The sequence below is a fragment of the Pleurodeles waltl genome, chromosome 2_2, assembly GCF_031143425.1.
Source record: "Pleurodeles waltl isolate 20211129_DDA chromosome 2_2, aPleWal1.hap1.20221129, whole genome shotgun sequence".
Lineage (NCBI taxonomy): Eukaryota > Metazoa > Chordata > Amphibia > Caudata > Salamandridae > Pleurodeles > Pleurodeles waltl.
The window spans coordinates 170,815,028-170,837,336 of record NC_090439.1 but is presented as its reverse complement, the minus strand read 5'-3'; the positions used below and the strand labels follow the sequence as shown (position 1 = coordinate 170,837,336).

General features: G+C 43.4%; 1 protein-coding gene across 1 annotated transcript in view; it reads left to right on the top strand.

Annotated features, from left to right (window-relative positions):
- The window catches only part of LOC138281289 (band 4.1-like protein 4B), a 908,094-nt gene that overhangs the window by 770,962 nt on the left and 114,823 nt on the right, over positions 1–22,309 (top strand). The window contains exon 6 of the mRNA XM_069219594.1: positions 13,181–13,258. Coding sequence (XP_069075695.1) covers positions 13,181–13,258 — 78 coding nt within the window. The remainder of the gene's footprint in view (positions 1–13,180; positions 13,259–22,309) is intronic.

Here is a 22,309-nt window from a genome sequence, read left to right as displayed (position 1 = left end):
CCATGTCGCACGCTGAGGCCGCACTCCTACGGGGTCAGCGCCTGCAAACACAGGAGATAAGGAGAATTTCAGGGGCAATGCGGCGCATGGAGCAAAACCAAAGCAGTGGTATGCAGCTGGTACACACAGAGCTGCAACAACTGAACACACATGTGGGCGACCTTGCACTCTCCATGAGACAACTGGTGGCGGAACTCATAACAGAGAGAGAGGGTGCAAGGCGTCGTGACAGGCAGCTAATGCACCGGCTGGACCAAATGTCTGCTTCCATAGTCAGGCTGGCTGTGAACACTACTGGCCTTTCAAGGCGCACGGTCAGCCTCCAAGTAGGCATGGGCCACTTTGCCAGTGATGTGGCACGTGGACTGGGACGTCTCAGCCACGCCGTTGATATCATGGAGGCACGGCAGGTGGCTAGGGGTGCGGCTGACACGCCGCAGGATAGCGAGGAGGGGTCCACCATCAGCAGTGTCTCAGCCAGTGACACCAGGGTGTTGCGCAGTGGAAGCGCAAGGCAGGGCACTGCTGAGACACCAGGTACCAGCCATGCTGGCAGAGGCCGGCGTAGAATATGAGCTCCACACTGTCCTGGGGTAGAGGCACATGAGGTCAATGTGTCCTCATGCCAGGTGGACTGTTACAGCCCCTGAACTGTTGTCAATGTATATAGGTTTTTTTTGGTGCACAAAATAAATCACTTGTTAGTTCCACTTCACACCTGGACTTCTTGTGCGTGACATTAGTTAGTGTGGTGACAGTTAGCACGTACCTTCCAAAGTATTGGTTTGCAATGTGGTCCCGTCTCAGTCTGCCTTGATTTGCAATGCTTCTATCCCCATGATGGCGATGTGGTAGATCTTGCTCTTCATCCTCCGAATCTGGGTCTTCTGGGGTGAGAGGTAGCCCACGTCTGGTGGCAATGTTGTGCAGGATAGCGCATGCGCAAACAATCTTGAAAGCTGTTTTTGGGGTGTACTGGAGGGCACCTCCACTTCAGTGGAGGCATCTGAATCTTGCCTTTAGCAGTCCAAAGGTCCTTTCGATTATATTTCTGGTCCTCCTATGTGCACTGTTGTATAGCCTTTCTGTCTCATTGCTGGTTGTTAAGTACGTGGTCAGTATCCATGGTCGTAGTGCATATGCACTGTCACCTGTTTGGCACAAAATGTACAATGTTAGCTGGGCATAGATGGGTTCCACATTGACCTGTGTGTATGTCTGCAAGGTGTATTCAGCTATACCTAGGAGGTATCCGTCTCCAAACTCCCCACGTTCTAGGCGTTGATGTATCCCACTGTGCCTGAAAATGTACGAGTCATGTGTACTCCCTGGGAATTTGGCAACCATGTCAGTGATAACATAATGGGCGTCACATACCACCTGTATGTTCAGTGAGTGGGTACACTTCCTATTGCGGAACAGATATTCCAGGTTTGCAGGAGGGCATATTTGAATATGTGTCCCGTCCACACACCCTATGACATGGGGGAAGTTGGCAATCCTGTAAAATTCCAACTTGGTGCTGTTGATTTCTGCCTCATTCCTGGGTAGGTATATGTATCTGGATATGTGTGTGAGTAAGGCATCTAGGAATGCCCTAAAGAACCGTGAGAGTGAACTTTGGGATACCCTACCTGCCAAAGCAATGACCCCCTGATAGCTACCCGAGGCCAAGAGGTGCAGTGAGCATAGCACTTGCACATGCGTAGGGATGGCGCAGCCGCGCACAGTCTGGCGTTGTAGCTGCGGATTGAGTAAATCTATTAAATCTAGTATTGCTGCACTGCTGAATCTATATTTATCATAAATCTCCTCCTCAGTTTGTTGGAAAAGTGTCTGCCTGGTTCTATATATCCTCTCCTGTCTCTGGCTCCTCCTCCTCCTCTGCTGTGCGGAGTGGGCTCTCCTCCTCATTCCTATCACATATATCTCCGCCATCTTGAGTAACCCAGATGCCTTCTGGGTCTCCTTTTATACTTTGGTTCTGGTTACCACCTGCTCTGAGTTAGTGGTAAATTGGAAGTGCAAAATGGGCTTTTTGCGACTAATTGCGAGTGGCTATTGCATTTGGTTTACGACTCGCAAATTGCGACTTCCTATTACCGGGTCGCAAAATGGGGTCGCTATTTTTGCGAGTCGGTAATGGCTTGCGTCGCATTTTGCGAGTCGGAAATGGGATTTTTGCATCCCATTTCCGATTTTGCAGGGTCGCAAATTGCGAATCGGGCCATTTGCGACTCGCAAAAGTTTCCTACATCTGGCCCTAAATCCCTATTTCCTTGGCATAACTCTAGCAACCCTCGATCTGCTGACAAGGTAATTGCTCTTCTGTCAAAGATATTTTTGAACTCCTGCAGAAACTTTCTCCAATTATAGAATAATGGGCTATCTTGGCGAACTAAGGGAAATGCCCATGTGGCAGCATCTTCAGATAAATAGGAAATTAGAAATGCTACTCGGGATTGTGGATCTGGAAAGGTATTTGGTCTACAAGTGAAATGGAGTTCCACTTGTGTAAGAAAAGTCTGAACTTTATTGGGATCACCAGAAAACTGCTTGGGTGCAGCTAAAGGAATTGGTGTGGGAACAGAGAGTGAAATGTTAGTTGGGGGATTCACTCCTGAAGTTTGTGGTGGAACAGTATGCCAACCCATTCCCAAAGGACTGTGGCCCGTATTTATACTTTTTTTGCGCTGCATTTGCGTCGTTTTTTGACGCAAAAACGGCACAAGCTTGCAAAATGCCATCGTATTTTGTAGGTTTGCGCCGTTTTGCGTCAAAAAGCGGCGCAAATGCGGCGCTAAAAAAAGTATAAATACGGGCCTTTGTTCCTTCTTTCCCACTTTATCTTGTAGTTGAGCAACCTTTTCAGCTAAGGCGGCAGTTGTGTTCCTCGACTCAACCAAATCAAGTTGTATTTGCGTAATTACTTTTAACAAATTGTCCAAGGTGGCCATATTAAGAACTCAAGGGTGAACCAGGAGGATTTAAATTTGTGGGCTCACTATTCTGTCAGCGAGACCAAATCCTCAGGGTACACGCGTTGTTGCCAATAGGCCCACCTCCTGGCAGCTCCAACTTTACCAGCCTTAAAAGCGCAGAGTCGTAGAGTAGCCAATTTGGGGGTAGGGAGTTAAGGAAGGGCAAAGCGGGGAAGGAGGCCTGCGGAAACAAGAATCACAGATACTACAGAGAAATATCAATCACAGAACTCTTCGTAATCTGTAAACTATAAATCCAGCAGTCACTTGGAACAATAGTAAATCATAGCACCTTTCATAAGTTTCAAGCAATGAAAGGTTAACACGGTATTCACTCAAAGGAATGTTACTTCACATTTCAAAAACTGTCCAAGATACACAATTTCAGTTTGTGTCCGTATTTTATATTAACCATAATCAAATATTCCCTTGAGTTCAAATTATTGCCTTAGCCTTTATTCATAACCATTTAAACCTCTTCTGAATAACCGTGCTTATACAATGTATCTCTGTCGCTACCGAGAGACTCCACAAGTAAGCAGCTGAAGTTGAAAAGTGACCGCGAGAAAGCGATAATGCTGTAACAGCAAAACATTCGCTTAGTTTGTTATCAATTTAAATACTTACAGCTGATTGCCAAAGATTAATACTTTCTCCAAAACAACAAGAATATCAACCTTTAAACAGTTTTATCAAATAAGAAAACGGATGATGGAAGCTAGAAAACACCATCCGTCTTGCCCTGATTGTCTGCTACTTGCTGCTACAAATGCCTCAACATGGGGAAATCCCAAGTGAACAAGCAGGAACATGGAAACACCCAATTTAAAACAGAAAAGCTGCAGTCCTCACGAGATCCCTAGAATAGTGAGCAGTGACAACTGGGCGGGGTCACTTAAATAGACTTGTGCCCCGCCCCATGTGCCACACCCAAAGTACCCCGCCCCAAGTGCCACACCCAAAGTGCCCCGCCCAATGCGCCACACCCAAAGTGCCCTGCCCAAGAGGGCTGTTATAAAGATTCTTGGGACCAATGCCATGAAATAAAGATAATGCGCATATAGCACGCCGCAGCAGCTACTAGATTCTGCAAATTGCAGTTTCTGGACTAACACTATGTGGTGGAAACAGTAATGCACGGATTCTGGCATCAGGCGGGCCCTAGAGCGCGCACGCAGCCATGGGGTTGACAGTTTTGGAGAAAGCTCCTAGTAAACCTCACCAGGATGAATTCAGTTACATGCTGGCTCTGAGAAACCAGACTGCCCGCTTCAGGAGTCTGACTCAGGAGAACCTGCAAGTAAGCAAGGAGGACATGAAACGCTGGTATGGCCAGAATGCCACTCTGGTCGAGTTTCAGCCTGGACAAACAGTGTGGGTGATGGCACCAGTGGAGCCTAGGGTGCTCCAGGATAAGTGGACTGGGCCATTTCAAGTGGTGAAGCGCAAGAGGAAAGTCACCTATCTGGTGGATTTTCTGTACCCAAGGTACCTTTTAAGGGTCCTGCATGTCAACCGCCTCAAGCCACACTTTGAGCGGACTGAGTTGTCAATGCTCCTTGCAACAGATGATGGGGTAGAGGAGGAGAGCAAGCTTATTCCTGACCTCATGTCTGCAGGAGAAAAAGATAGGTCAGTGGTGGGAGTGATCCTCTCCCCTTCCCTGACTGAGGAGCAGCAAGGTGACTGTCTCCACATGTTGGGACAGCTATCCTCACTGTTTTCCCTGATCCCAGGAGTCACACATTTGTGCACACATGATGTGGGCACTGGGGGCAGTACACCTATTAAACAGAAGGTTTACATGGTGAGTGACAGGGTCAGGGCTTGCATTAAGGATGATGTATCCAAAATGCTTGCCCTAGGGGTTATTGAGCAATCCAGCAGTCCTTGGGCCAGCCCAGAGTGTTTGTCCCAAAGGCTGCTGCACCTGGTGCCACTCAAGAACTCAGATTCTGTGTGGACTACCGGGGACTCAATGCGGTCAGCAGGACTGACGCACACCCCATCCCCTGACCTGATTAGCTCATTGACCAGTTGGGAGCTGCCAATTACCTCAGTACGTTTGATTTAACATCTGGGTACTGGCAGATTGCCTTAACTGAGGGGGCCAAGGAGAGGTCAGCATTCTGTACCCCAAAGGGACACTTTCAATTTAAAGTGATGCCATTTGAGATGAAGAATGCCCCTGCCTCCTTTCAGAGGTTGGTCAACCAGGTGTTGGCTGGGCTGGATGAGTTCAGTGTCGTCTACCTGGATGACATTGCTGTGTTTAGTTCCACATGGGAGGAACACCTGCAACACTTCTGGAGAGTGGTAGAGGCCCTGCAGAAGACAGGCCTCAGTATTAAGGCGAGCAAGTGCCAAATACGGCAGGGTTCTGTGGTGTACTTAGGACACCAGGTGGGGAGTGGCCAGGTGGCACCCCTACAGCCTAAGATTGACACAATTCTGGCTTGGGAGCCTCCCAAAACCCAGACTGAAGTGGGAACCTTTTTAGGGCTCACAGGATACTACAGGAGGGTTTTAAGGGATATGGTACCATTGTTACCCCCTTAACTGAGTTGACTTCTAGGTACTCCTTTGATGCCCTGAAGGCTGCCATGTGCCCCTCAGCTGTGTTGAAGGCACCTGACTACTCCAATGAGTTTGTTGTGAAAACAGACACTTCAGAGCAGGGTATTGGAGCATTACCCCCACAGCTTAATGAAGATGGCCTAGATCAACCCCTAGCCTTCATTAACAGGAGGTTACTACCCAGGGAATGTAGGTAGAGTGCCATAGAACGTGAAGCGTTTGCTGTGGTCTGGGCACAGAAGAAGCTAGGACCCTACTTGTTTGGGACTCACTTCAGAGTTCAGACCGACCACAGGCCCCTCAGATGGTTAATGCAGGTGAGGGGGGAGAATCCAAAACTGTTGAGGTGGTCCATTTCCCTACAGGGATGGTCTTTACGGTGGAACACCGTCCTGGTACAGAACACGCCAGTGCTGATGGTCTGTCCAGGTTCTTCCGCCTTAGTGATGAGAACTCCAATGAGGTTGGGTAGTTGCTCCCCACTTTCAGCTGGGGGGGACACGTGTTAGACTTTTCATCCTTGGCGTGGTCTCCCTTAACTTTTTGCCTCTGTTCCCCAGGTTGTTGATGTGTGCTGGACTCTGATTTTACTGTTTTTGTTACTCTGGGCACTTTACCACTGCTAACCAGTGCTAAAGCGCCAATGCTCCTTTACAAAATGTGTATGTAATTGGCTTATCCATGATTGATTTACTAGTAAGTCCCTAGTAATGTGCACTAGAGGTGCCAGGGCCTGTAAATCAAATGCTACTAGTGGGCCTGCAGCACTGGATGTGCCACACACATAAGTAGCCCTATAAACATGTCTCAGACCTGCCATTGCAGTGTCTGTGTGTGCAGTTTTAACTGTAAATTTGACTTGGCAACTGTACCCACTTGCCAGGCCTAAACCTTCCCTTTTCTTACATGTAAGGAACCCCTAAGGTAGGCCCTAGTTAGCCCCAAGGGCATGGTGCAGTGTATAGTTGAGGTAGGACATATAGTAATGTGTTTGACAGTGAAATATTGCTAAATTCTGTTTTTCACTGTTGCAAGGCTTGTCCATCTCATAGGTTAACATCGGGGCTACCTTTAAATCTGATTAAAGTGTAGGTTCCCTTTCGGAGCAGATGGACATGTGGAGTTTGGGATCTCTGAGCTCACAATTAAAATACATCTTTTAGTAAAGTTGATTTTAAGATTGTGTGTTTGAAAATGCAACTTTTAGAAAGTGAGCATTTTCTTGTGTAGACCATTTCTGTGACTCTGCCTGTTTGTGGATCCCCTGACTGGGTCAGTTTGACAGTTGGGCTGGTTGCACCTCACATTAGATAGTGACACGAAGGGAGCTGGGGTTTAGTCTGCATTTCCTGATGAACCATCTGTGCTAGGAGGGAGGGGAGGAGTGGTCACTCACACCTGAAAGGGCTGTGCCTGCATTCACACATTGCAGTCTCCAACCCCCTGGTGAGTGTCTGGGGCCTGGCCTGGGCAAGGCAGGATTTCACATTCAAAAGAGACTTTACTTTGAAGTAGGCCTACTTCAAAGGAGAAATTGGGTATAAGAAGGGCACCCAAAACCACAGACTTTAGAACACCTCTGGAACCAAGAGGAACCTCTTCCTGGAGAAGAGCTGAAGAGCTGAGGAAGAAGAGCTGCCCTGCCCGTGACTGTGCTTTGTGGAGCTATCCTGCAGTTGCTGCTTCTGCCAGAGTAAGAGTTTTTGGAGCATTGTGCGGCTGGATTGCCGACAAAAGTACAACTGGGCTCGTAAAAACAATGCAAGGCCTGCCCGGCCCACGAGTGCTGACCAGATCAACGCATCGCTCTCCTGCGGAGAGAAGAAACGACACGCCCCAACCCGACGAAAGGAGAAATTACGCAAGGTCTTGCTCGTGAGTGAAATAGATGCATCGCAAGCCCTTTTTGACGCCCACTCGCCCTTGAGGGGTTATTTTTGATGCACCCAAGGTACTTTTTCAGGCTAACAGTGTTAGTGTGTTTTTAAAACTACCTAAAGACTCTTTTTGATTTTTAATTGATAACTTGACTTGTGTATTGTGGATTGTTGTCGTTTTGGTCTTATTTTGTTTAGATACTTATTTCCTATTTTTCTAAACCTGTGTTGTGTCATTTTGTAGTGTTTTCATTAAGTTACTGTGTGTGTTGGTACAAATACTTTACACCTAGCACTCTGAAATTAAGCCTACTGCTCTCCCAAGCTACCAAGGGGGGTAAGCAGGGGTTAGCTGAGGGTGATTCCCTTTTAGCCTGACTAGAGTGAGGGTCCTTGCTTTAACAGGGGGTAACCTGACTGTCAACCAAAGACCCCATTTCTAACAGTCACTGAATGTAAAGCAGTCTCCTTTTGGCCACTCAATGAAGTCCGGTGGCTTTCAAGGCATTTTGCTGTTGGTGCACTCTTGCGTAATTATGAGGTTGCTCTCAAATACTTTTATCATGAGTTGAGGAGAATGACCCAATTGCTAAATATTGCTACAAAGCACTATCTGACTCAAACTAACATATTTCCTTTGCAGCACTGAATGACATTCTGGGTGAAGATGCAACTTTGTGGAAGTTGTTTCAGAAAAGCTCCTTGACCACTGTTGAAGCTGTACAGTATGCAAGAGCAAACATTGGCCAAATAAAGGAACAGTACTTGGGTGACACTGTCTTTTGGAGCAACACAGTAAAAGATCTGATGGCTTTGTACAGAGAAGACAGAGAGTACGATAGTGAGCCAATGTTGTTTTTCACTAAACTTCTTTGTGAGCACATGGAAAGAAGGTTCCCAGAAGATGAACTAAAGGAATGGACAAGTTTTGATTTCCATGCAGTAGCAACACAATCACAGTTTGATTTAGGAACTGAGAATGTACAAAGACTTTTTGAAAAGTAGAAGAAGGTCTTGGTCCTGAGTGATTGTGACACACCTGCTCATGTTGTTCAGCAATACAGAGATTATAAATATGTGGTGGCAGAACATGTGAAAGGTGGATTGTTTAGGACCTTTCAAGACATGGTGAATTTCACTCCGAGGAATGCTGCACAGAAGAGTGTTGTATCTCAGCGTGTTGATGTCTGTGCAATGTTTGAGGCTTCATGAACTCAATCAAGTCTAAATTAAGAAGCAAACTAGAGGAGAGTCACCTAGATATGCTGATGAGGACAAAGGCCTACCTTTCAAATGGGAAAGTTAACCTAGATCGAGTTTACCAGCACTGGAAGAGTGGCAAGGACCGGTGGGAGAAGCAAACATGTCATGTGTCTAGTGTCGATACCTAACTTGTCTAAACACTACGCAGCTCCTCGTACAATCCATGTGTGGCTTGGTTATGAACATTTCTCACCCTACCTCTTGGTAGGGCCATCATGGCATTCATCAGTAGTATGTGCATCAAATTGTAAATGTTATGAAATGGTACTACTTCCTCTGTTTGATGTACACGGCGCTAGGCAGCACTGTGAAAGTATTCAGTAAAGTTTCATAATGGTTCAACCTCCTGATTTCTTCTTTCTTTAACTGGGGTGTAGGTGTTACTTAACAGGTTATGTCCTTGGGGTGTGCCACTAGATCACAAAACTGCCTTAATTCCCTATTACATGGACCAGTGTTTTTAAAGATGTTCCGTTTTTGCTTTAATTGTAAAACAAAAGTATGAAGTGGCAAATGAAAGTGATCTTGGTAGTTGCGCGCTGCACTTGTGTAAATGGTCAGTTTCTTGGCACATGTACCCTTGGCTGCAGCGCACAGAGACCTTACACTGCTGCACACAGTGGAAAAAATTAGAGGGAACACTGGTTACAGGTAGTATTTAGTAAATGATACAGTTGTTTAGAATAGATCCCACTGAATTTTAATGAATGTTAATTATTTTTCAGTTGCACAAGAGACAAGTTATAATCTCAATTAATCAGTAACACAAGGTGCATATTACAACTGCAGATGTCAGTATTCCGTAAAGTGACAAATCAGAGTAGTGAAATCCAGTGATTCTGTTTTCTCCCTTTTTTCAAATTTTCCCATATCTTCTATTGCTCAACAAGTGAATTGTGTGTAATCAGTGTTGATTAAGGTGAGGCGAGGGAAGGAAGTCTACATTGCTCCTCTTGGATCCAAGTAAATTCTATGCAAAACAATCGATGGACTGAATGCTTCAATTAATCTCAGCCACAAATAATTACTCTGTGCATATCTGCTCATCGTAATTTTGCACAACATGCCACCTCAGTTCAGACCCAGCCATATCTAAGTCAGTCTTGACCCTGCTCCTATGAGAATAGTCCAACCCAAACTGCCAGGTCAGGTCCTCCCTGAAACAGAACTTAAGCAACCCAGGGCCACTTGTGGTCAAGTTAGGGCTCACTAGCTAGGTATAGCTCGGTTCCAGTCACTCAGTAAACATAGGACCCATGCCTGGGCATATCCATCCCACTTAGGGCAACACACTTGTGAGAGAACAGGGCTGATTGCAGAGACCCCCTCATTTTTTTTACCCACATTTTCCACTTTTTGCTGGTGTTTTCCTGACTCTGATGGTGCCCTGGGTACTGCTAACCAGTCCTAGGGCCTGTGCTCTGTGTAAAATCAGTATGCAAATTAGGCTAATTATAATTGGCTAAGTCAACCTACCTGTAAGTCCCTAGTATATGGTAGGGCATGGAGGTTTAGGGACCCCAGCATAGGTAGTTCCCCCATAGGTGCACTGCTGAGATGCCCAGTGTCATTTTAAAGGCAGGCTTGCCTTGCTGGCTGCTTTTAAATTAAAGTTAAATGCAAAGTCGACTTTGGAATTAAAAGTAGTTCCAAAGTCTTAAACTACCTTATTTTTACATATTAGTCACCCCTAAGGTGTGCCCCATGTGCCCCTAGGGCTGGGTGCCATGTAACTATAAGCAGGGACCTTATAAAAACCGTTATATAAGCCCTGGTGAGGTAAAACAGCCAAATTTGTTTTCCCCTCATTGTAGTGAATGGCCTTCATAGGCTAGAATGTGGAGACTTTATTTTAATTTTTAAAGTCCCCTTAAGTAACAGATACCAGAAGTTTGGTATCAAATTAATTGTTATAATAAATTCCACAACTTCCAGTTATGGGATTTAATATAACTTGTTCAGGTAAAGAGTTTTAAACTTTACCTGAAAAGTTGCCAACTTCAGCCCTGCAGTGTTTTTGCTGCTGTTCTCTGATTGGCAAGCCTTTGATGAGGTGTGAAGTGGCCTGGCTCCACACAAAGAGATGTGCCTGGGGGAGGAAATCTCCCCTCAGCAGAAGGTGAAGCAGGAAGGGGAGGACTGCCAAACTGGTCTTCAGAGGGAGAGAAGGACATTTGGAGCAACCTAGCAACACCCTCACATCCTGCAAACCCAGACAATTAGGTCCCCCCTTGATTAGATTAGGAGAGGGGTGTGTTTAGGGTTCTTAGCCACACCAGTGGGTGGGCTCAGCCAGATGTAACCTCCAAAAATCACTTTCAGCCATGATGGATTTTTGAGGAATGTTGCTCCCTGGGATTTATTTTTGCCACACTTCCCAGGAAGTGGTCATCACAGGGGGAGGGACCCTGCCCCTGATTGGAGAACCAGGACCCCCCTGTCTTTCACCCAGGAGCAATGATAAAACTGGCAGACCTGCACCCACACCTCAGTTCCTTACCAGATCCCAACTGGGAAGAACTACAGAAGAAGAAGGACTGCCCTGCTGGACCCCTGGCCTGCACCTGGACCCTGCACTCTGAAGGACTGCACCAGCTGCACACTTGGGCTTCACCACAAGAAGGACTTTGCCTGGATTCAACTGGTTTAAGGAGGGACTCCCTGTTTGCTACAGGTGAAAAATTGCTAACCAGAGTGCCCTGCACTAACTCCTGAAGAAACCAACCAGCTGTCCACTGTCCATTAGCCAAAAAGGAGTTTGTGCCAGGTGCATTCTGGGTGGGAGTTGTAGTCCACACCCCCAAAGAGCATCTCAGAGCTTCTGAACCTTAAAAGAACATCTGGAAGAAGATCCAGAAGTTTGGAGAACTTTGGAGAACTTTTGGAAAAAAGCTTCTTAGAGGGACCAACCTGCTGCGGCAACTCTAGCCGGCTTGCCTCAACCGCGACCCGGTCTGACTTGCAGGTTCGTCCCGGTGAAGAAAATATCCCAAAAAAGAGACTAAGGGCCAGATGTAGGAAACAGTTTGCGACTCGCAAACGGTAAAAATTGCCATTTGCGAGTCGCAAACGGGAGTTTCCTATGCAGAAATGCATTTTGCGAGTCGGAACCGACTCGCAAAATGCATTTCAGAGTCGCAAATAGGAAGGGGTGTGCCCTATGACTGTGCTTTGCTGGGTTGGCCTGCAGTTGCTGCTTCTGCCTGAAAGAGGACTAGGACTGGACTTTGTGGTATATTCCTGCTTGTGAAGAATCTCCAAGGGCATGGACTGAGCTTGCCTCCTGTTTTGAAGTCTCAAGGCCATCAAATACTTGTTTACCAGCTCTGCTGAGACTCCTGCCTTGCCAAGTGGTGCCTTATCCAGTCTCTGGGCCCTTGAAAGGTGAAGCTGGTAGAACAAGGACTGAAATCCATGAACTGTAAGCCATGCGGGGAACATTTTGACGCACCACCTGCAATGCAGCTGTAATAACGACGTGCCACCCACCTCGGGGCTCAAATCGATGCACCACCTGTATCGCGGCTAGGAAATCGACACATCACCTGCATTGCGGCTGGAGAAATGAGGCAAACACCCGCTTGCAGCTGCTGACAATGAGGCAAACCTCACACAGTACATTGTTCCATGACCGCGCGGCTGATTTTCTAAAGCATCGTTGCTGTGTGTCAAAGTCCTCTAAAACCTGTGCAGATCCGACCTGCCCTGTCTGGAAATTGAAGCATCACTGTCTTGTGGGGGAGAAAACGACGCATTGCCTACCAGACCTGAGTAGAAACAATGCACGGACTCACTTGCAAGCAAGGAATGGAGGCATTGCTGACTTTTTTGACCCACGCTCGCCTCTTGATGCATAGCAGGTACTTTGTGTAACAACAACGTTTCCATTGTTTTCCATGGAGTAAGACTATTTATTTAAAAAAATCCTATCTTGACTTGTGTACATTGTATTTTTGTTGTTTTGGTCTTGTTTGATTTATATAAATATTGTCTATTTTTCTAAACAGGTGTGGTGTCCGTTTTTTAGTGTTTTCACTGTATTACTGTGTGTTTGGTACAAAACCTTTACACATTGCCTTTGAGATAAGCCTGACTGCTTGTGCCAAGCTACCAAGGGGGTGAGCAGAGGTTATCTTAAGTGTGCATCTCCATTGCCCTGACTAGAGTGAGAGTCCCTGCTTGGACAGAGTGCAAACTGATTGCCAACCAGAGACCCCATTTCAAACAGTCATCATTAGTGCCAGCTGAGTTACTGCAATTGGTTGAATGGAATCAAGCCACAACTTCAACACCCAGGTTACATTAGGTTTCCACATGAAAGACTGGGGCTGGAAACACTGTCTGTGATGATATTGAATGAAGTGACCATCCTATAATACCAGCTCTGCCTTTTCTCAGTATTTCACTGTCTTTTTATGGCTAACGTCTCCGTTAACCTTCTTGACCAATGATCTGATATTCATCATTTGTTTTCGCATTTAGAGCCCAACAAGCGTAAGCAGCTCATATTCATTGGAGCCTGGTGACCTACTCATGGACTTCACAGAAGCAACGCCCATGGTAAATGGTTATTATTGGAATAGATGTGAATTTCTCTGTATGTTAAAGAATTGAATGGATCATCTGTATATTTTTTAATATTCAGCTCACAGTACTAGAACACCTTTTTAACTGGTTGTGTGTTCCGTATTTATCTATATAAGAAACTGCTTTGGGGACTTATTTGGTGAAGGTAATCCATAATGAGCTGACAGCATTCAGAGACTTGATGAATTGACTAATCTGATCAATTTGTATGCCTCCCCTCAATCTGTTAATAACAATACCACAATGTTATCTAATGAAGTTATGTACCTTCAATTGTATTAATATTGCTTTACTGTCACACACCAAAAATCATCCACTATATACTTCAGAGATCGTTTTTTTCACATTCTAAGGAAGAAAGTCAGAAGTTACTTTGAAATGCTTGATGCATTTACAGGTAATATTCCTTACTCCTAGTCCTCTTCTTCCTGGTCACAGTCATTAACGATGAACTCCACATCCGAAGCAGGAACTTCCTAAACCATGCTTTGAATACAAGCACCTCCTAACCGATACTGAAGGTATAAAGGGGTCACATTCACAGTATCCTTCTGATCAATCCAAACTAACATCAGAGGCCATACAGACTAAGAGCAGTTGGGAGGTACTGCAACAAATGAGATGAAGAAGATTTAGACTAGGATTAATGAGGAATACCAGTTAATAATCTGAGCATTACCTATAGGCCCCTCTTTCTTAATTCAGTCATTAATAATGAGGCATACCATAACATAACAATCTAAGGTGTCCCGAACAAATGCTTCATAAAAGCAACACCTCTGCAACAGCTAGTGGTTATGTATTATCAGAATTGCAAATAACATAATCAAATATGATTTGGAGGATCCCAATACCAAAGAGCACCTATCCCCCTCTAAAGTAATAAACTGGAAGGGGCGAACAAACATATTCCGAGAGGAGAAGGTAGCAGCTCTGGAAATCTCACAAAAAAGAACCCCATATATCACAGCCAGTGAAGCTTTCTCCCCCTGGTGGAACGTCCATGAACAGCACTCAGTTTCTGTTTAACAAATATCACATATATATACATGTATGCATATATACCTGAAGCTCTGAAGGCAATGGCTCCATAGCTAAACAGTATGCAAATGCATTGGTGGAAGGAATCCATGTGGTGTTCGTGTTAGATGGTCTTCTGTCACTGACATGCCAAGATAATGTCACAAACAAATGATAAAGTTCAAAAAAGCTTTGGACCTGTAAAGAAGAATAAGACTAAAATGGCACGCATCCAGTGCGTAACAAGTATGCTCCTCCACGAAAGACCATGAAGTAAAAGACATTGCAGTGTGATCTCATGTTAGATGTAAAAAGTCGAACCCACCTAAGCATGGGAAACTGTATCCAGCCAAAGGGCAACTCCTTCCACCATCACCGCCACATGCTTAAAAAGAAATAAGGAAAATGGAAGCATTGAGTAAAATGCATGCATCAATTTATTCTAAAATGCTACACACGAGTTACAGCCAGTCAATATTTGCAGTCATGTAATCTTAGACTGAAGGTTGTATATGTGATCCCTGTTGTCAAAATTAGCATCTAACTTGAAATGCTAAATACTTCCATGGAGAAGATTGTGTTGCTCTGCAAAACTGCTAAAGTTCACACTATGTTTTCCCCTCACACTTGTCAACAAGGTAAAGAATACAACCAACTTCCATGTTCACATCTTGAAGTAAACACACCACTTGATCTCCTCCCAGCATCTCAAAACAGTTGTCCATTAACTAGTTACCTACAGATGTAAAACACCATAAAGGCATGGGCCCACCAAGCATCCAAACATTGCTCCTTTCAAAGCTGTATGACAATTGGGAACTAGGCTGGTTTATTATTCAAGAAAATTCAACCATATCACCCCCATACGTCATGAACTCGGTTGGCACCTCTTCATTGGCAGAATACAATTTAAAAGCTGCTGCCTTGTCAATAAAGACATGCAGGAAAATACCCCTCTCTTTTTAGCAGATATACTCATTATATCTGACCCCAACAATTCAGACTCATCTGGATCTGAACCTGCAACCTGTTAAGAGGAACTGCCTGGCTGCCCAAACGACTCATCTGGACTGCTTTGCTGTGAGGGACTGCTCCCCTGCTGTTACCCTGCTGCCCACTGACTTTGCTTAGAAGTGCTCTTCAATGGCTCCTCTCTGCTGTCTCCGTGCATGGTGATCTGGACACAAACCAGCTACTTTGTACAAACGAGAGGCAACTGTTCATTTCTAAGATTTAAGACTCTTTTTAAACTTCCAAAAGTGAAATTGCAAATTATGTTTATTGGATCTTTATCGTTTTGACCTTAATTTAACTTTCTAAACCTGTGTGGTGTATCTTTGTGGTGTTCTCACTGTGTTACTGTAGGATTTATTGCACAAATTCTTTACAAGTTGCCTTCTAAGTTAAGCCTGACTGCTCAGTGCCAAGCTACCAGAGATTTGGCACAGGATAATGTGGAGTGTGTGAGACTTACCCTGACTAGGATTGTGGACCCTATTTCGACAAAGGTGAATACCTCTGCCAACTGGAGACTCCATTTCTAACACCCCTACTCCAAACTGTTATAGGGAAGTTCTGTCTTTTTTCTCTTTGCCGAATTCATGCGATCTGAAACATGGTTACCATTGGGGTGTATGAAGTAATCAGTTGCCCATGGATAGGTAGATCAGTATCTCCTAAAGATGAATTTGAGCCACATGAGGAACAGGGCCTTCATGAAAACATGGTAAGTAGGTTTCAGGCCAAGTGGCAGCACCTTGAACTCAACGCTGTCTCCCTGCTCAGTAACCAGTAGAACTGCCAACAACTGGTAGATGCAAGTAGGCGTCCGTCAGGCCGATAGTGCCCAGGACACCAGGTGAAAGGTCAGCTGGGGTGTTGCCAGTGTGAATTTAATCATCTAAACCTACTTGTTCACCAATTCAAAGTTGATGACTATCCTATAACTCCATGAGACCTTACCAGGAGCACAGTCAAGTAGACTTGCCTCCTCTTTGGCCCACTGGCACTCAGACAATGGCACATGTTTGAAGTAAGTCCTATACACACCAAACCACAATTCCCCTCAAGGCAAGACCATGGGGCGGGATCACCCCTGATTCTGTGGAGAAAAATTCATTGGTATTGCCCTTGAAGCATACCTGCAGCACCCATGCATTTGAGGGAGATGTTAAACAGAAGCAACCAAAATGCTGATTGTGTGCTATCACCTGCCAGCCTGGGCCTTGTCTCATAAATTTAGAAGTTGTTTTGCATAACCAGACAGCCACCTCTCTGCCTATGTTAGCTTCTGCATTAACACCAACAACAGTTTGCTGATGAATGCTAGAATGGTGTTTGCATCCATACATTCAGGCACAAAAGTAAAGAACACACATTTCCAGCAGTAAGCGGATCCACTGACCCGATGAGCTTGACTAGAGCTTGTGTCAGTCTGAGAGGCCTGGTACAACAACACATGAAATAGCAAGGAAGGAAAAGAAATGCTTGTCTGTGTTTCTTCCCCTGGACTTCACCCTCGGGGCAGTAGTGGCCATGGTAGACACTGGAAAGTCAAATTTCTATTCTAACTCCAGTCCTAGAATATTTGGGGAAAGATCAACTTCTTCCTAGGAGGCTAATTTAGTACAATATTTGGGGAAAGTTATAAATTCCCCAAATACATTTAAGAATGGTTGAAAAGTAGTCATTTTGACGGACAGAAAACCATGAATACACTACGCACTGCAGCATTGCTGTCGGATCAATTATGAGCTGATATCAATGTTGTAGTCTGTTTCCAGCTGGGCCAGAGGGTGGAAACACTGTTTCCGCATGCTGACCCAGTGGGAAACTCCTAATGGGGCCTGCACCAACCTGACAGCGGGAGTTTGGCAGATGGCTCTTTCCGTCATAATGACCCCCAGAGTGATCAAACAGTTCTAAAGCTATAAGAGGGACCGAAAATTGGTTTACACTCAGCTTTTAAAATGGATTTCCAGGTGTTAACTGTGAATCCACTGAGTGGACTGTCGTCAACTTTTTTTTGTTTCAGCGGTATATCAGTCATTTGATTTCTTTTCGTAAAAAAACATTTTGGACCTGAATCTGATGCCCAGTAATAATGTCAATGTATGTATGTTGTTCAAACATGTTTCTGAATACCCGACAAGGCATTCAAGCACAATAGGACCCCAGTGATTTCCTACGAGTGTTGCAACCATTAGAAACAAAAGAAGGAAAATCAAAGAGAGGAAAGAATGAAAGCAGCTCGCACACAAGGATTGATGCTAGAAGTGGGTGGAAAAAATCTAGGCCTGGATGAAATTTTAATTACGCCATAATACCTCCAGTAAAATTGGTAATTTCCTGTTTCTTTTTTTGTGGCAAATTACCCAAAATTACAAGATCATGCCCTTTCACATAATTATAAGTAATTTTGCACAGAAATGCTACTGCAAGACCAAAGGAAGAACAACTTTCCGAACACATGTGGCTGATGGTTGCTACTGTTTGTGCTCTGTTGGTGCCATCCACGGTCCATTTTGGCCACAGTGGATTTTTCAGTTTCTTTCATTAGGAAAATAGAGGTAAATGCTGGGTTACACTTATCGCTTAATTCCATATAATCTCACAAAATGTTGCTGTAATAATGCATAACTATTATAATGCAAATTACAAGAGTTCTGCCAACCCCTAGTAAAATTCTACCATCATCTGAATATCTCTCACAGCCTGTTTGACAGAGGAAAAAAAGAAGCCTTTTACCCAAGCCCCTTGACCTGGCTACGACCAGGAAGAATAATCAAGGATCCCCTATTTTATTTAGGGAGAGTGAATGAATTCCCTCCCTGGTATTAACAGGACTTAGGAAGACACAATGACACCCATGTTCGCCTGCCTTACCCAAGGTTTTTTGGAGTGCAATACAAACATATAGGAACAGCTTGAAGCTCCCCCGGGTAAAAATATCCACTCACGTCTGAAGTGCAGGTCAGCTTTGTTTTAAACCTTTGATTTAAACCTCCTCACTTTGCCAAAAGCTGAGAGAGGAATTTGCACTAAGAAAGTGCTGAGGCCTTCACTTAAACACCATTCACCTTCTGCAATAGAGAGAATATATTCACCTCTCTCAACACTGCTGACGTTTGGGAGGACTATAGTTAGAACTCTTTTACCCTGCACAAGGAAGAGGGGTTATTGAGGGGTTATTGAACTTCCACCCTTCAGCTTGCCTAAGGGTGTTTTGACTTTACAAAAAAGTAGGTGCCATCTAATGTGGTCGTCAGTGATCTGCACAATGCTGCAGTTCATACAGGAGCAGATCATATGCTCTGATCCTAATTTTGAATACGGTGCAGGACAGAAGCTTTTTCTTTTCTCACACAGTTGAAGGGACAATCATATCCTATCAAACATCAGAGTACTTCCGTTCAGCAATTGCTAAGCCTAAAGGTATTCCGTAATCTAAGGGATGTTGGTCTCTAAAGCCTAGTTGAGGGCTGAGATGAGAAGGATCGCTATTCCCCCGAAATATCAACTTCAAAATTTCGTCTGACCATAATGGCGTGGTCAAAATATTGTAACTGAAGAAATCTCAAAGGTAACTGTATCATTCTTCTACCTTTTTACAAAAAAAGGTAAGTTATAAATATTGTTACTATTATTTTTTTTATTATGTTTTATTTTACGGTTTTATTTATTTTTTTATGTTATTGTGATCTTTTAAAATTATTTTTAAACAAAAAACTTAGCAACCTATAATTTTGGAGGTAGTGGGTTTATTGGGGATTGGATAGGCAGTGTTTTTTGCAAGCTATATTATTAATTATTGATAATTTGTCTACACTTCAATAGTTTCTTTTTTATTTTTACTTATTTGTTTTCATGTCTAATTTGTTAATTATGTAATTATTTTTTGAGGGGGTTGCAAGGTTTATTTGGGACATGAGTGGATAGTGTTTAAAAAAAAACGTTTAAAATAACATTCATTGATTAATATTTAATTGAATTTAATGTAATTTATTTAATTGGCTAGTATTAATTATGAATTTTTAAACATGGACTTGTTTTAATATTTAAACTATCAATAAATTGGAGTAGATGTCAGAAAGGTATTTTATTATTCTTTTATCTTGAGAAGTATATTGGCATCTCTGTGGGTAGTGTTTTGACATTGATTTCTTTTTGCATGTTTTATAATATAACACTTATTTCTGTTGAGCTATTATATGGTTAGGCTTTTAAATAAAATATTATTTATTATTATTAATGTTCTTTGATCAATCTAGCATGTTCACCTTAAACTGGGTGTTTCCAATTAACATGTTTAATTTTGTAATTAACTTACATGGGTTATATGTTTTATAAATGCATAGGTTATTTTGTTGTATGTTGTCGGGTATATTGGGAGAAGAAATGGGTAGTGTTTTTCTAATATAATATATATCATTCTAAAATAGTATTCTTTTGGTGTAAAAATATTTGGTTATTTTACAATAGATTTTAACACCTTTAGATTTGTGTTTTAAGGTGTAATATTTTATAATTCTTCTTAATCTGCAGTTTTTTAAAATTATTTTCTTCAATTTTTATGGTTTAAAATTTTAGTCCAGAAATACTTTTTGGATGTAGTAAGTTTGACTCTCCTTCCCCTTCAAATGTATGCACTTTTAACAATATTTGTTCCCTGTGTACGCACTGTCCCAATGTTTGTTATATTAGAGTTGGGCTAGTAAATCTCTGAAACCCTCAAGTGTATGCACTTTCCCCAATGTTTATTACACTAAAGTTAGAATCATAAATCTTCCTTTCCCCCTCCGTTATATGCACTTTACCCAATGTTCGTCAAACTGGAGTTATAATAGTATATTTGAGCACCCCTGTGTATGCACTTTCCCCAATATTTGTTGAACTGGAGTTAAAATATAATTCTGAATACCAAACGTATATGTTTTCCTCATTGCTTGTCAGACTGGAGTTAGAATAGTGAGTCTAAACCCATCCCCCTCCCTCCAATTTAAGTGCTTTCCCTAGTGTTTGTTAGGTTGAAGTTAGAATAGTGAATGTGACCCACCCTCATCAAACTTTTCTCACAACCACTTCAAATCATCTGTCCCATTTCCCAAGCCCACTGGAATTAGCTTGAATGGGAAAGCCACTAGGGTGTAGTTACATCACCCCAGAAATTATAAAAACAATGTAACCAGCTTGGCCTGTACACATAGAGTTAATGGGGGCAGGGACGGTACAGTGGCATAATGTGTAATGGACCTTTGTCCCTCCAATCCTCCATAAGAGAAACATATTTCATCTCAACAGGTATGGGCTCAGCTATTTAAAAAGCATTGACATCAAATTAAAAGATTTAACGCCTAGTTTATGGCACATCAAATAAAGTATTTCAAAATGTGTAGTATACCATTAGATATCACTGCTTTGAAGAGGGAAAGATAAATACATTATTAGGACCTTATCAAATCAAATACTTTGAATTTCCCCAACACCAACAACCAATAATTAGTTCCTGTGAGGTGAACATACCTTTTATTGATTTCTTTTTTTCCCTTCAAATTGTTTCCCTTTGCTACTGAAATGTCATTACTAATAAAAACCATTTGGGACTAAAGTGGGATGTTTATATTCCTGCAAATCTAGGTAGTACAATTTGTTAAGTCAAGTCTTCTGTAACCCAAAATGTTGCATTACAACTCTGTGATTCCTTACTAATATTTTTCAAGAGCAGCATATGAGAAGGAAGATATAAATACTTTCAGGCACTTGGTCTACCAATCTGTATGAGTATCTCAGATCTCATTGAAAAAGTCAATCCAGAGGAAGGAATAGTCAGCACAGAATTACGTATCTGTAATTAACATTCCATTCCATACTCAAAACCTTATTTTTATTGCATGAGAGAATTAGCTGTAAAGTCATGAATGCAATGGAGTGTTTCTCATACAGACGTTTTTCCAATTCTTCTTATTCTAAATCTTGCAAAATATGGATGGAACTTGAATCTCGATGTCGGAATTTCTGAACTTGTTCACGTCTAACTACATAATTCAGAGAAGAGAGACAATGGAGTATATCTAAAAATAAAAGAAAAAAACAACTAACCCTTTCACATAACTCAGAAGGCTCACTATCCCAAATGTAGAGCTCTTTACAGGGGGCCATTGTAGGAAAGTACCATCTTGCCTGGCATGTTACCCCCATATTTCACTGTATATATGTTGTTTTAGTGTATGTGTCACTGGGACCCTGCCAGCCAGGGCCCCAGTGCTCATAAGTGTGCCCTGTATGTGTTCTCTGTGTGATGACTAACTGTCTCACTGAGGCTCTGCTAACCAGAACCTCAGTGGTTATGCTCTCTCTGCTTTCTAAATTGTCGCTAACAGGCTAGTGACCAATTTCACCAATTCACATTGGCATACTGGAACACCCTTATAATTCCGTAGTATATGGTACTGAGGTACCCAGGGTATTGGGGTTCCAGGAGATCCCTGTGGGCTGCAGCATTTCTTTTGCCACCCATAGGGAGCTCTGACAATTCTTACACAGGCCTGCCACTGCAGCCTGAGTGAAATGACGTCCACGTTATTTCACAGCCATTTACCACTGCACTCAAGTAACTTATAAGTCACCTATATGTCTAACCTTCACCTGGTGAAGGTTGGGTGCTAAGTTACTTAGTGTGTGGGCACCCTGGCACTAGCCCATCTCTGCATAAGCCAGTCTACACCGGTTCAGGGATCCCCCAGCCCTGCTCTGGCACGAAACTGGACAAAGGAAAGGGGAGTGACCACTCCCCTGACCTGCACCTCCCAGAGGAGGTGCCCGGAGCTCCTCCAGTTTGCTCCAGACCTCTGCCATCTTGGAAACAGAGGTGCTGCTGGCACACTGGACTGCTCTGAGTGGCCAGTGCCAGAAGGTGACGTCAGAGACTCCTTCTGATAGGCTCTTACCTGTGTTGCTAGCCTATCCTCCTTCCTAGGTAGCCAAACCTCCTTTTCTGGCTATTTA